At 40.2% G+C, this 13887-nt stretch overlaps 2 protein-coding genes across 4 annotated transcripts in view; both read right to left on the bottom strand.

Annotated features, from left to right (window-relative positions):
* Nucleotides 1-204: 204 nt before the first annotated feature.
* Nucleotides 205-3731, bottom strand: LOC117472726 (creatine kinase U-type, mitochondrial-like). The gene is made up of 8 exons (XM_034118091.1): nt 3555-3731; nt 3375-3470; nt 3050-3271; nt 2851-2936; nt 1967-2090; nt 1530-1664; nt 1311-1436; nt 205-439 (listed from the first exon to the last, which is right to left on the bottom strand). Exons 1-8 carry the CDS (start codon nt 3714-3716, stop codon nt 323-325), a joined length of 1068 nt encoding a protein of 355 aa, XP_033973982.1. The 5' UTR covers nt 3717-3731; the 3' UTR covers nt 205-322.
* Nucleotides 3732-7293: 3562 nt separating this feature from the next.
* The window catches only part of rasgrf2b (Ras protein-specific guanine nucleotide-releasing factor 2b), a 40863-nt gene continuing 34269 nt past the window's right edge, over nt 7294-13887 (bottom strand). For all 3 annotated transcript variants that reach the window (XM_034118087.1, XM_034118088.1, XM_034118090.1), the window contains 9 exons: nt 13629-13741; nt 13237-13297; nt 12526-12629; nt 11159-11243; nt 10873-11070; nt 10565-10644; nt 10363-10480; nt 10208-10276; nt 7294-9397 (listed from right to left, as the gene is read on the bottom strand). In XM_034118087.1, the coding sequence (XP_033973978.1) occupies nt 9305-9397; nt 10208-10276; nt 10363-10480; nt 10565-10644; nt 10873-11070; nt 11159-11243; nt 12526-12629; nt 13237-13297; nt 13629-13741 (921 nt within the window). In that variant the 3' untranslated portion in view covers nt 7294-9304. The remainder of the gene's footprint in view (nt 9398-10207; nt 10277-10362; nt 10481-10564; nt 10645-10872; nt 11071-11158; nt 11244-12525; nt 12630-13236; nt 13298-13628; nt 13742-13887) is intronic.

The following is a 13887-nucleotide window of genomic DNA, read 5'->3' as shown; positions in this document are numbered from 1 at the left end:
AAAGTAAAAGTTCTGGTTATGCATAAATGACCCTTGAGAGAGGTTTGACTTGGTCTTTCCTTATTGAATTTGGAGAATATATCCTTACATCATGATTCATTTTCCAAAACAGAGTCTAACACCACCAACATAGGACATCTGCCAAAAATACACCTTGTTTTGTCAATCAAGTTTATTTAGTCTAGAATTAATATGCACGTAAATTATGTATTGTAAGTAGGTACAGTGCTATACAGACCATGAATATCTTGTTAGACCAACAGTTTAATTAACGGTGGTTGGAGTGCCTGCTCTTTTCCAGGATTCCCTGCAAAGGTGATGTTCACTTCCTGAACTGAGGGATGGGGGAGGGGATCTTGATGTCCTGCCCCCTCTCCAGCCTCTTCTCACATTCGATCAGGTAGTTAACTCCATCAACCACTAATTGTACCAGCTCCACCTGTGAACATATTGTCAAAAATCGTGGTTAGAGTTTCACAGGTTCAGGTTACACTTACAGTTATATTCAATTATGTATTATGATCCTGAACTTTAGGAACTCTTAAGTAGTATTCATCTCACTGAGGTTCAAGAGTCATTACATTACAGTCCTGAGTCTGTGGGATTTCATGTAATGCATAGGAACTATAAGCAAACAAGTGAAATTAGCTAGTGTGGTGGGGGAAAAAGTGAATATTTTTGTTAAACCTTAAAATTAACTTTACTACAATTGCAGGTACATCTAGAAATTCCGCAAATAAGTGGATTTTGAAGGTGAATGCAATTTGTGTTGGAACTAATGTCATGTCCATGTAGAATAAATGAAGATGTTGAAGACAGTTGCTGGTTGATAAACTCTTTAACATGTGCAATCAGGAAAGAAAAATGAAGCACATTTTGAATACATTATATTTTGTATATTTTTAGAGTCTCATCGCAATGCACTATCCCCCCACCCTTCTATAAATGGCTGTCTAGCAAGATGAACTAACTCCACAAGACTTTTGCTCCCTGAGCCTTTCAGGAAGGACTTCCTCTGCTTGACTGTGGTGGCAGACCTCCATTACCATGTCCTTGATAATGACCTTTAACAGACCTAATTGGTAGTGTCCATTGGAGGCCGTCCTCACAGTCTGTCGGAAAGAGCCGCAGGAAGGGCTCAGCTCAGGAGACAGAGGTCTATTACCTCACCTGGCATATGCCTGGATTACAGATTAAAGAACTTATTCAGAGCACCTGTTAGGATGTCTGCTGTCCTCTCTGTGACTCTGTCTTTGCCTGCCACTAAATTCTACTTTTACTTCAGCTTCCACTTAAGGTGATTACTGTACCTCTGACTTGCCGAGACGGTCGTTGTTAGAGATGTCGACGGTGTCTCCAGTGGCCGCCGTGTCCACACCACCAGTGCCTCTCTTCTGAAGCCTCAGGTTCTCCAGGATCTTTTTGAAGCGAGGGTCCTTAACAATAAACATTAAACATCAATATGTTGAGAATACAGGAGGAAATATGTGTTGTTTGAGGGGAACCCCCAGTGTGTTTTTTTGCATTACCCTGCTGAGCATGGGCAGACGGACATGCACCCCCGCCCTGAGTCCAGTGCCCAGGTTGGAGGGGCAGGTGAGGATGTAGCCCAGACGGTCATTCCACATGAACTCCCAGCCTCTCTCCTGAATAAGATGCTCCACCTACAAATTACAAGAAAGTATTGTATTTTTACTTTTTGGAACACACATTTGAAATATAATTTCAACAGACTGGAGATAAAATATTATTCAGACAAATAAGGCTCTGCTTTTTTTTCTATTTTTGATGTGGTAATTCCAATTATTGTTTTAATACAGCCTCATACTGTAGGCAATCATATGTAAGTAGTGCTACTGTAAGTACTAATATCAATACTTGCACTTAGACAAACTGCATGCATTTTCATTTTCTTTATTTAGGGAAGAGAATGACTAAAATGTTTTAAAACTTTACACATGCATACCTGTTTAAGTCCTCTACAGAACCTTTCAAACACTCTCTTCATGTTTCCTCCTTTCTCCATGGATATGATCCTTGTGTGGTCCTCCTCATTGATCCAGAGTAAGAAGTTCTTCTCGTTGTTGTGCCTGAAACCCCAATAACAGCAGAAATGAATTCCAATTCAGAGCTGGGTTTTAGTATTAATACCAATCTGAATCTGCTGATACAATTGAATCATTCAGCAGTATAAATGTGTTGTCAGGCAAGACATTGGCTATCAAGGCACAGGCAGGGAGGCGGAGGTCTGATCAACAGTATTATATCAACAAGGATATTATCCTGCATTTTGAGTTATGGAGGTAAAGGAAGTAGAGAGGCCAGAACATTTTTTGCAAAGAAGAGTTACATTTAATTAGTGCAGAGCAGTATTTTAAAAGCATGGAAAGGATAATTAAGGCACAAGTAGATTACTCATTACTAATGGAGGGTATGGACGAGCTGCAAGCGAACGCATCAGTGTTCTACCAGTGATGTTTTAGGCAGAGGAAAAATTGATTTTCCATGCATTGTGAGACTAATTAACAATAAAGCACCATTGTTGTTTGCTGGTTATTTTAAGCCTCGCAGCAATAGGGGAATGCATTTCTTTATAAACTGTTCTAACGTGATTTTACAGAGAAACTGTGTAATCTAATTCTACAGTATAAGCCACTTCTCTCTACTCATATTGGTCCTGTATTGTACGATGTTGGTGTCTAATGGTGTCTGTTAGATAGTTCCTAAATAACCCTTTGCGTCCAACACATTGATAAATGTCATCAAATACGCTACACTGCTTTAAAAGGATGTTTGTGACTACAGCCAATCAGCACTGTTTATTTTAGACAGGGATTTGTCTCGGCTTACCAGATCCCACGAGCATCAGGCCAATCTCTGGCCATCCCGGATGCAGTCAGCAGAGGTGACACAGGTTTATCAAACAGGAGGTGCTCCTGCCAGTGAAGGGACAGAGGAATCATGGGGAACATTAGTTGCCAACATCCATCAAAAAACAAATAGAGATACTTGTCTCTGAGTGTGTGCGAGGATATGTTTGTGCACTTACATCAATAAGGTGTTGCTGCTCTCTATCAGACATATCTCCCAGGCTGTAGTAGCGCCCAGCCAGGTCCCCCTTCAGGCCGGACAGAGCAGTCACACACACACGCTCCACCTCACGGCGCTCAGAGCGCGAGCATGCAGGGGGGAGACTCAGTCCACGGATGCTACGCCCAGTACGGACACGAGATGACAGCACGTAGCGCTCATCAAACATTCCTGAGGTGATCTGAGGAGGTGAAAGCATTACGTCACTCCGTGTGGGAGTTTGAGCAGGTTATAGGAGGAGGATGGGATGGAGAGAAATTAGTTAAGAGAAATGCTGGTGTAACCTTTGAAGCATCCAGGTCAGTGGGGTGCTTCATTGTGCGAGGATCGTAGCCATTGTGTCTATCCTTGATAACAGGATCAAAGAGCTCAGCAAACAGCTGGTGGAGAAAATAAAACACTCAGTTTCACATCTCATTTTTGGATTGTCGACACAACAACACACTGCAAACACGAATTCCAACCTCGTAGCTCTCCTCGTCTCCAGCTACCATGCCCACAGTCTTGATAAAGGGGTGTCCAGGGTTGTCCACCCCGGTCTGGATGCACTGGTCCACGGTCCACTCGTTGGAGGTGGTCTTGTCCCTCAGGTGTCCATAGATGGTGGGGGTCAGGGCTGCTGCCATGCAGTTGTTGTGCTTCCTCAGGTCAGGGAAATCAGCGCTATTGGAATAAAATAAAAAAAACACTTACTTATTGTTTGGACAAGAAGCTTTACAACTTACAAAACTGTTTTCAAGTCTGTAACCAAAGACCAATCACGTTATAAATCATTTAGTTTGCTTCAGCATTTTGAGAATAAATTCATACATGTCTGCATTTTTTGAAATACATTTCTTAATAAATATTATATAATTGTATTCGGTAGATTAACTGTTCCAAGGAACTTGATTTGTATGTATGCCATGCATTGTGTTTGAATGTACCTAAATGATAAACTGATTTAATATCTCTTATTTTATGGAGAAATAATATAGGCATTTTGGCTGTATGGAGATTATTGAAGAAAGTCACATATGTACCTGGGTGGATAGAGCTTCCTCCTCTCAGCTGCATCAACAGTGCTGTCACAGAGAAGATATCCAGATGTCAGAGTAGCAGCTCCCACGCTGGACAGAATCACAGCCGTGTTACGGCCAGATAGCATGCGGGTGAAAGAGTTCGCCATGGTTACCTGTTCTGGTTATTACCTGGTGAAAGGTCAGAGGGTAAAGTTGATTTTCCATTAACATTGTGTTTTTCTTAATGGAAAAGGTTACAATAGAGTACATTTATGTACATTTTAGTCTGTGACAACATGTAAGGATAGGATTTACTACATTATTATTTAACTATTTCATATAAATAATGAAAATCCTACATCATAAATACTTTTAATTTAGGGTTACCAAGAATACTTCAAAGGTATTGCTTTTTTTGTGTATTGTAATGGGAATGCATGACTTTCACTTATAACAAAGTATTTTTACAGTGTGGTATGATAACTTTTACTTAAGTAAAAGATCTGATTACGCTGTCTACCACCAGGTTGCTGCTGACAGTCATCAAGTATCATCAACAGTTATTACTTGAGTACTTTAGTTTACCTCTGAATACCAAAGTGTATTTACACTGCTTGTGGTTATAGTTGTTTTATCTCCTTATGGAGTTATATATGACAGCCTATGTGTTTATGTTTATTTGCGCTTCTTTACTACAGCATCCTGCCTGAATGTCACAGAAGGCATGATCTAGAAGAACATTAACACACATCTTCAGACTAGACAACTAATGTCATTAACCTATCAAGTCCTCAAGTGACAGATTACAGGATTTCAGGACGTTTGCTGTATCTTTGCACATCACCCATTAAACATATTCTATATAGGTCTTAATCTGTATAGGTTTAAGTCACCTGGCCATCACACCCACACACAGTATTTATAGTAGCAGTTGGTGAGGTTAAGCTGGAGTGCCAGTTTAGAGGTGGAAGACAACACATGATGCTCTCTGACAGTCTGGGCTGCTTGGCTGAGTTTACACAGAAACAACGTAAAGACAGAGAGTGGGCTTTAGGTGAGGAAGACTCAAATATAGAAGTGAGAGGAAATTGAGTTTGAAAGGAGCTGTGGACAATGGATGTTGGATGTATGAAAAGAAAGACTTGTAAAGAAGCAGGAGTTGGTGATTATAGTAAAGCAGGAGTGAGGGTCAGTTGGGATTTCACAAAAGGTTAAGAAGAGAGTGGAAAAGGTTGGATTAGAGAGAATCTTGTCCCAGACTTGAAGATTAAAGGAAGAGGGAAGGTAATGAGGAGAGGCACTTGTGACATGTGACCTTTCTAAAAAGAGGAATCACAAAAGGGAGGCGAGCAGTGGTATACAGACTGCTGTCTACCTGCTGATATCAGGCAGGTTAAGAGGCCCTAATGCAAAAGGCTGCTGTGCCGTGTAGACCACATCATGTGTTATACATGTAAATCTAGTGGGCATGTAAGACAAAAGATGACGAACACTCTGTGTTTTCAAACCTATTTGAAACTTCCATCAAATATCATTAGAAAAAGTGTTCAAAAATAAATCCTCTTAAAGTCTTATGCATACTCTACATCTCTTTGAAATCACCTTTTCAGAGGACAGTCACAAGTTTGATAAAAAAACAACAAGTGGATAATGTGTCAAATGCAGCCTAAAAGCTGTAAGCAACAATTGTACTCCCCACTGGAGAGGCAAGACACATGGACAGGGCTGCAAGGAAAAGAGCTGAGAGGAGAGGATGGGGAGTTTATTGCTCACCTGAGGGTTTTCTGAAGAGTTGAGGTGGCAAAGGGCCCGTGTGTTTCCTGCAGCTCAGTCCGGAGAGGCTCAATCTGCAGAATGAGAGCAGACTGAAGAACAGAGACGGGATGGGTGCACTGGATAAGGATTAGCCTCTCACTAGGCGTCAGACAGAAAATCCTCTTTCTACTGTCAGTCAGCATGTCTGTCAGTTTGGCAAACGTTACCTCCCAAGCCAATCAATGGCATCTAAAACTGATATCATCACCTATGCAATAGTGTCTCTAATTTGGATGCCTTCTACTTATTTTATTTCACAGCAATTCAAGTACAGTATTAATGATTTTCACTCACCAATAAGCTGCTGTCTTAGACTGGAAAGGGCTGAGATGTCGCACCAACAGCGTTCTGGTAAACTTTGACTAACTGTCGTCCAACTGTCGCTTGGAAACAGGAGTCATGTTGGTTAATCTGCTATAAAACTCCCGCTGAGACACAAATGCTTGCAACCTACAACTGCCAGCCTCCAGTTGGTTTATCAGCACTAAAAACTGACAGCAGATCCCACACTAACAACTTGTCAAAGTTCCTCGACAGCATTTAGAACGATGACTTCATCGCCTTGCAAACACGCTCAACTTCTGATTCACACATCACCACTTGTTTCTTCACACTCTTCTTCTCTCCCTTTCATTCACGCTAACATTATCTCCTGCAACAAAAAAGAGCAATGTAAGTTGTTCTAACAGTGAATAGTGAACGCACATTCAACAGGGTTTCCTCTTCATAATGTATGTGTATTTATATTAAAGCTGTTATAGATAAGTATTATAGATAAGAGTTATGTAATGAAACATTCCCTCACCATATTGATTGTTAGCTCACATTTATAACATGTTTACTGTCTAAAATCCTTTCAGGGGAAATTAGAGAAACACATTTTTATTTTGTTTACACTTTTTGGTTTTAACCGTTGAACTTAAAGACAAGGAGCGGTATATATGTTGTGTACACAGGTCATCATGCCTCTGCTGTAGCAAATAGCGGCAATGCTGTACATGACCACCGGGTGGCAGGATTGCATCAGTGCCGGATTACACTACGTGACGATATGGAGACCTACAGACAGATGTTATTTAAACCACACATGTGACGAGTCATTTGGTCTCATGCTCCTCTCCAAGTCTACTTTTAGACCTCATCACTAAATTAAACCCATTGATGTGCAGGAGCATTTGTTTGCCAAAATAAACTGTTCCCTGATCATACAAAGCAAACATTTATCTCCCATTATTTTAAGAGTGTGGTCCCACATTTTTGATGCACCCTTGAGCCGTACATTATGGTGAAAAATGGACATAGAGGTTCAAATGAAGAGCCGCTGTTTAGAGGAATCAGAAGGAACCGAATATCTCAATGATGCATAGCTCGAGAAAATACGCAAACATATAAGGCATGTTGAATTTATTTCTCCTGCACCGTGAACAATGCAAACAAATACACAAAAATGAAAATACAATACAAATGTGGCATCCTGTATGTTAAACAAACACTTAGAAATACAGATGCAGTGCAAAACAAAAGGTTGTGTTTTTTTAAAGCAAAGCCTCTAAACATTTTCTTTAATCAATCTGGAACAAGGTTATTGTTGGATGAATATTTTTTACTGAGGAGTGCATCACTTCCAACACTGCTACTCCATAACGACAGACTGATTTGCAGATGACTCGAGCTGAAAGATGTGATGTCATAAGCTACACTAAGAGACAAATGTGCCAGATTTGATGGACAAAATATTGTTTCTATGCCTTTAAACTGAGCCTCCTGACAGATACAGAGACAATATTAAAATAGAGAAGCAGAAGGAGCGTCCAGTTAGACATGCACAACATGCAGCTGTTGTGTACATGCAGGACAACTATGTTGATCATATCAGCAATACAGAAAACATTCTGGTTATTCAAATGCTACATCTTTTTAACGTTCAAAAGACATCGTTTTTTTTCTTCAGAATAAAGTTAAACAGATATCTTGCAATACAAGAGGCTGGGATGCAAAACTAGATTTCAACATCAAAGCAAGATAGACAAAAAACTACAACAATAAATTAATATTCACAGCAAAACAATTTGTCATCAATCATATGATATGTGTGGAGTCACTTTATACAAAATAGCATAAATACATTATCTGATGAAATAAATAGCATGGTAAATAACGATCATACTGTCACTCAAGCGAAGCTACATCTCAGAGAGTGCAAAAAACGGTCCCAGCTTACATCCAAGAGTTACACACTAGGACTAACTACACACGTCAGTATCTGACAATTTGTAAAAGCCAAAGAAATCAAAGTGCACACATACCAAAGCTTTGGGTCGGTTATTACAATGTTTAAACACCAGAGAGAGATATTTTCTGCAATGACTTCACTGTGTTTACACTAACATGCTACTGTTTAGTCGACATTACCTATTCTCTTAAGAAAACATTGTGGGGAAATTGACCTACACTAGTGGAAGGCACTGATAAATGTTTTAATTTCGTATCATTCATGAGGACATTTTTTTTAAAGAGCTTTCAATTGTAAATGGAGACAAAAACCTACTATAGACAAATACAGAATTCAGTTTTTCTACAATGGAAACATTAGCCACTTCATCAAAATAAATCAAATTTCTATTTAAAATTATCCAAATTATAGTATCTTTCCACAATATATTTAAAGGCTTAAAGGCATCTTTTCATACCTAGCCCACTGAGGATGCATAGTGGCTTAGAGTCACCCTGGTTAGAGTGAAGCATGCTAAGCTGAGGGTCAGGGGTCAGGTTGAAGGCCATTTAGACAGTTACATCCCAAGCTGAAATCATGCAAGTTTTATGCAGTGACCATCATGACATAAAGCATTTTTTTGGGGCTTATGCTCCAGGACATGGCACGGAAATGCACAGGCAACAGAACACAGACAACAGCACAGAGACACGAGCTCAGACATCTCTCTGACACACTATCTGTATATGCTACATCTCTGTTACATCCACTGTATTACACTCATCCTACACTCCATGCTCTCAGCCTTTCCTGCACTCTCCGGCTGTCTGAGGAAGTGTGATGTCATGCGCACCACATGCTCCACTGAGGAATGATGAGCGCACACAGCGAAATTTCCTCAAAACCCTCACACAGTGCAACTAAAACCTTTCCTCCTCTTTTCCTTGGAGATTATAACTCCACAACCTTCTCATGCTCCCTCAGTCCCTTGGGGAAAAAACAACCGTCCAACCGTCATACTTGACTCTAAAGATATCTCTCACTTCAGTCAGTATCGCTCTTATCTTCATTTCCATGCTGCTCTCAAATCTCTCCAATTTCCTCCTGATTGATGAGATAACGTGGGCGTGTTGCCCTCGGGGGGTCCAGGTCTGGCAGGCTCCCACTGGCCACAAACAGCTGTAACTCAGGCAGGGAGCCTGGGCTCGATCTTCAGCGAGAGATCGTAGAGTGTGTCTTCATCCATGATGAGAGTCTTATCTAGCAGGTACTGGGTCACCTGGACAGAAAATATCAAAAGGGGGCATATTGTCCTGAACAGCAAAATATGTGTACATCTATGGATTATTTCAGTTGTTTTTAATTAAAGACTGAATTGTTTAACTTTTTTAGCAACTAGAGGACTAGATGGCCTTAAAAGTCTTAATAAGGAATAAATACAAATGGATATGCAAATATGAAGCTTAATTTAAATGAAATGGAAATGTTAAATGGACTGTACTTATCAGGTCTTTTCACCCCTCAAAGCGCTTTACATACTACGAGTCATTCACATCTCATTCATGCAAAGCAGTACCAATTAATCTATGAGCTAACATTCATACACATTTGCACACCATTGGCCATCGGGAGCTACTCAGGGCTAAGTATCTGGTTAAAAGACGACCGCACTGCCTCGCAGCCACAGTCGCCACAGATTTTATCGTCCTCTTTGTCTAAACTACTCTGCACAGTTTTCTGATTGGTCCAGCGAGGGTGAATTGATATTCTCTTGATGTTTCAAATTTGGTATATCATATATAAGGCGTTTTAAATCATTTCACATTAGATGACCAGCACTTCCGCAAAGGATCTTAATGTCAAACCTTGTGTTAGAGATTTACTCACTTTTACATACTGTCTTCTAAGGTAATCTTGACAATTGGCGATTTTTCTGCCCCTTTTTAAAGAACTTCAGAACTCTGTTTTTTTACTGTGCTATATAATAACGTTTTTTTTTTAAATAGTTCATACATGCAATCACGGTCTACTTTGCTGATGTTACTGAGAAAAACAACTCCTATTGTGAAAATATCTAAGAGACAAGTACCTTGGCTTGATGCTCTATTCTGTACGGAGTCTGCTGAAACTGACGGATCTCTCGGATGATGTGGGATATCTAAAGAAAATGGGGAAATTAGGTGGATATTTAAAGACAAGTTTACAATGATAATTTTCATATTTTGTATTCATTTATGTGCCTACCATCCTCATTTTGGAGAAGTTAACAAGACCTTCGTCTGTGAAGTTGGGTGTCCCCTCCTCAATAAAGGCCAGATCTGTGAGATACATTCCCAGGTATGGCACACTTGGAGGGTTGCAGCTGGAAAACAAAGTGTGAAGGAATTAAGCACATTATTTGCGTTCATTTTGAAAAATGTGTAAGGATTGATTTGCAAAGTCTCACTTTTTCAGGGTCTCCCTCAGATTTTTAAACCTTCCCTCAGACGACACAGTCTTCTGTAGTTTGTCCATCAGTGCTTTAGTCTGGACAAGATCACAAATATATATTTAATTAGACTATTTAGAGCAACAAGGAGGAACATGCATTAAGCCAATGTCCTATTACTCTTAATAAAACAAGATGAAAGTCAAACTAATTTGCTCCTGCCTCTGAACATCGCAGAGACCAAATCACTTTTTGTAACCTTTTAAGATCCGGTAAACTCTATTTTTTTTAGTCATATATAGAGTATTGTTGGGGAATTATTCCACCTGTTTGCTGATTTTAGCCCAGGTCTTCTTCAGACGGTAGATGGCGCTGCGGTTGAGTGCAGAAGTGATCTCCAGGACTCCGTTGTAGTTGTTGAGACAGCGGCAGATGTCGGCCACAGCGACCCACTTCTCTATGGAGTTGGCCCTGGAGCCCACATCGGTGTGGGTCATAATCTGGGATGCCACCAGGTTGCTCATCTTCAAAAGGAGAAGAAAAGAGACCATGAAAGTTTGGTGTTGGATATTTATAGGGTAAAAATAAAGTTTTACTCATTTTGGAGCTTACATCATTGAAGTGTTGAGTAGTTTTCATGATGTATGGTGTCCTCTCTGTCTTATCCACCTTCATCCAGCCCTGTCCCAGGAACTCTCTAAGAGAGGGGGCAGAAACATGTGGTGAGTCAAATTAGATCACAGACAATATAATATAGCGCAGTAATCCAAACAGGTATGAGTAGCAAAAACGAGACATCGCGAATGGACGGGGGGTGCTGAGGGGGCTGCAGCAGCCCCACCTGTGAGGCTCCACTAGCATCCGCATCCCCCCCCCCGCACCCCCAAACCCGGCGCACCTGCAGTGTAAGCACGCACAGTTTCGCCGCATTGCGAGGCTCCACTAGCACCCCCCCCAGCGCGTCACATTTTCGGCGCTAAAAGAGTGTGTGTGTGTGTGAGGAGCTCCACGGATTTGGACCAATGGGTCCATTTGGGTATGGGCACGTCACCATACCCAGGAAGAAAACAATGAAAAAAAAAAAAATCTCCAACGAGGCGTTTTGGGGCAGCATAGACAGGTCTTTTCTGTGTTAGAGTTTTACTCCCTACAGGGTGTACTTTGAGGGTTTGTGACTCTGCAGACCGTTTACATGCATAAAAACCTTCATAACACACAAGGGGACGGGTAATAACCAGAAAACCATGACATGGGACCTTTACGTAAAGACATTGGTCTAATGAAGGCTGTGGATAAGTCAAGAACTGAACTAGGTGAGCATTGCAATAGTGTTGGAGGAGAATCTTGCATTGTCATCCAGCCAAATGTAATTTTTTGGGAAACTACAAAACACACATTTGTTTCCATCAATTATTTAAAAGTTGGCTGTGTTTGTTATTGTTTTAGCTGGGGTATAATACCATAAACTGACAATTTGGATACGTTTTATTAGGCCCCAAAAGTCTAGGATGTGTCTTTTGTGTCTAGGGCACATCAAAAATACATAAAATGGGGATACATTAAGACTTTTAATCTGTTATACTCTGTTGTCTGATATGCAATTTCATAGATACAGTAAGTATACTGTATGTTGTTTTAAAGAAGAAATTTTGCAACCGTAAAAACATAATGTAGAGTTTAATTAAACGTAATCCCCCATACCTTACACAACCAGCAGTAAAGGAAACTGCCATATATTAAGGCTTATGAATAGGAAAGAGGCTAACATTTATTAAAGCTGTTGTAGATGTTTCACAAAGATGATAATTTATCATAGCAACAGTTTGCCACATAGTGATGTCCATATCTAGTAGGTCAATATCTAAAGTAAAACCTGTGGTGATTAACTGGTCTTGTAATTATAAGCAGTATCCAAAGCTGATTTAGTTTAGTTTGGCCTGATGCAGATGACAGAGTGTGAGAGTTATGAGAGGACTGACTCATAAGGAATGCTTCTGAAGACGATGTGATCCAGAAGAGTGATCTGCTCTGCCAGCTCCATCGCTGGGAGAGACTCGAAACACTCTGCCTTCGGACAGTCGGCCTAAACACACACACACAAGCACACACACACATAAACACAAACACACCGCACAAATGAATTTTCACACCAGATAACAAGGAGTTATAAATATCTAATAAAGAGTGTGTGTGTGTGTGTGTGTGTGTGTGTGTGTGTGTGTGTGTGTGTGTGTGTGTGTGTGTGTGTGTGTGTGTGTGTGTGTGTGTGTGTGTGTGTGTGTGTGTGTGTGTGTGTGTGTGTGTGTGTGTGTGTGTGTGTGTGTGTGTGTGTGTGTGTGTGCGCGTGTCGTGATTAAGCCAATATCATAAACCAGAGGCACTCATGACTCTTATTATTATTTTCATCTCTGGGAGTTTATAAAGTATTTATTGAAAATCTGCAAGTACTTTATTTCATCCCAGAGAGGACCACATTGTATTCAAATAAAACAATTAGATTTTTGTATTTATCTTGGGGGGGAAATAAAAGCTGCTGACTCAGCTGATCTGTGATAACAACGTGTTTACATTATGCAGTAAAAGTTAGAAATAATTTTCTCTGCAGTTTACAGATGCTGCATTGATCCAGCAGAATAATATCATATCAGAATTATCATGAAGTCCTGACAAGTTTGCAATGACGCACTAACCATCTGTAGGATGTCCTCTATCCTCAGCTGGGCATCGTCCTGCTCATCGAGAGAAAGGGCACTAGAAGACAAAGTGGAATAGAGTAAAATTCTACTGAATAGTACAGGAATTTAATTTAATTTAACAGAATACAACGGAACAGAAAATAAGCTTTCAATATAACAGAAATGAATTAAAGAGAATAAAATAGAACAGGATACAATACAGAGCAATGTAGCAGTATTGAAAACATATAACATAATAGAATAGAACAGAATAGAACAGAATAGAGTAGAGTACAGTAGAGCATTGCATAATATAATAAGGGAATGTTTTCATGCTAATTTATTACATAAGACAATTTTATCGAGTGACATTTTAAGTGCTTCATACGCATGCTGCATGCTTGTACCTCAGTATGTTGGCAGTAGCTTTTCTCTCCTGAGGCAGAAGGTCAGGATCTCTGAGCACCTCCTCCAGGAGACAGATCACCGACATCTTTAGCTCCCCGTTCATCTCAAAGTCCTAAACAAAAACCAAAACTAAATGTTATTGTTCAAATGAACCTGAGGGACATGCTAAGGATTCTCCAGCACCCATCAACTAGTACAGTAACATTACATGTTCTCACTTGCTAATTATTTTCTCTAGAACTTGGTCAAAATTGTTAT

This window comes from Trematomus bernacchii, unplaced genomic scaffold (genome assembly GCF_902827165.1).
Source record: "Trematomus bernacchii unplaced genomic scaffold, fTreBer1.1, whole genome shotgun sequence".
NCBI lineage: Eukaryota > Metazoa > Chordata > Actinopteri > Perciformes > Nototheniidae > Trematomus > Trematomus bernacchii.
The sequence above is the reverse complement of the archived record's forward strand: the minus strand, read 5'-3'. Positions and strand labels throughout refer to the sequence as shown.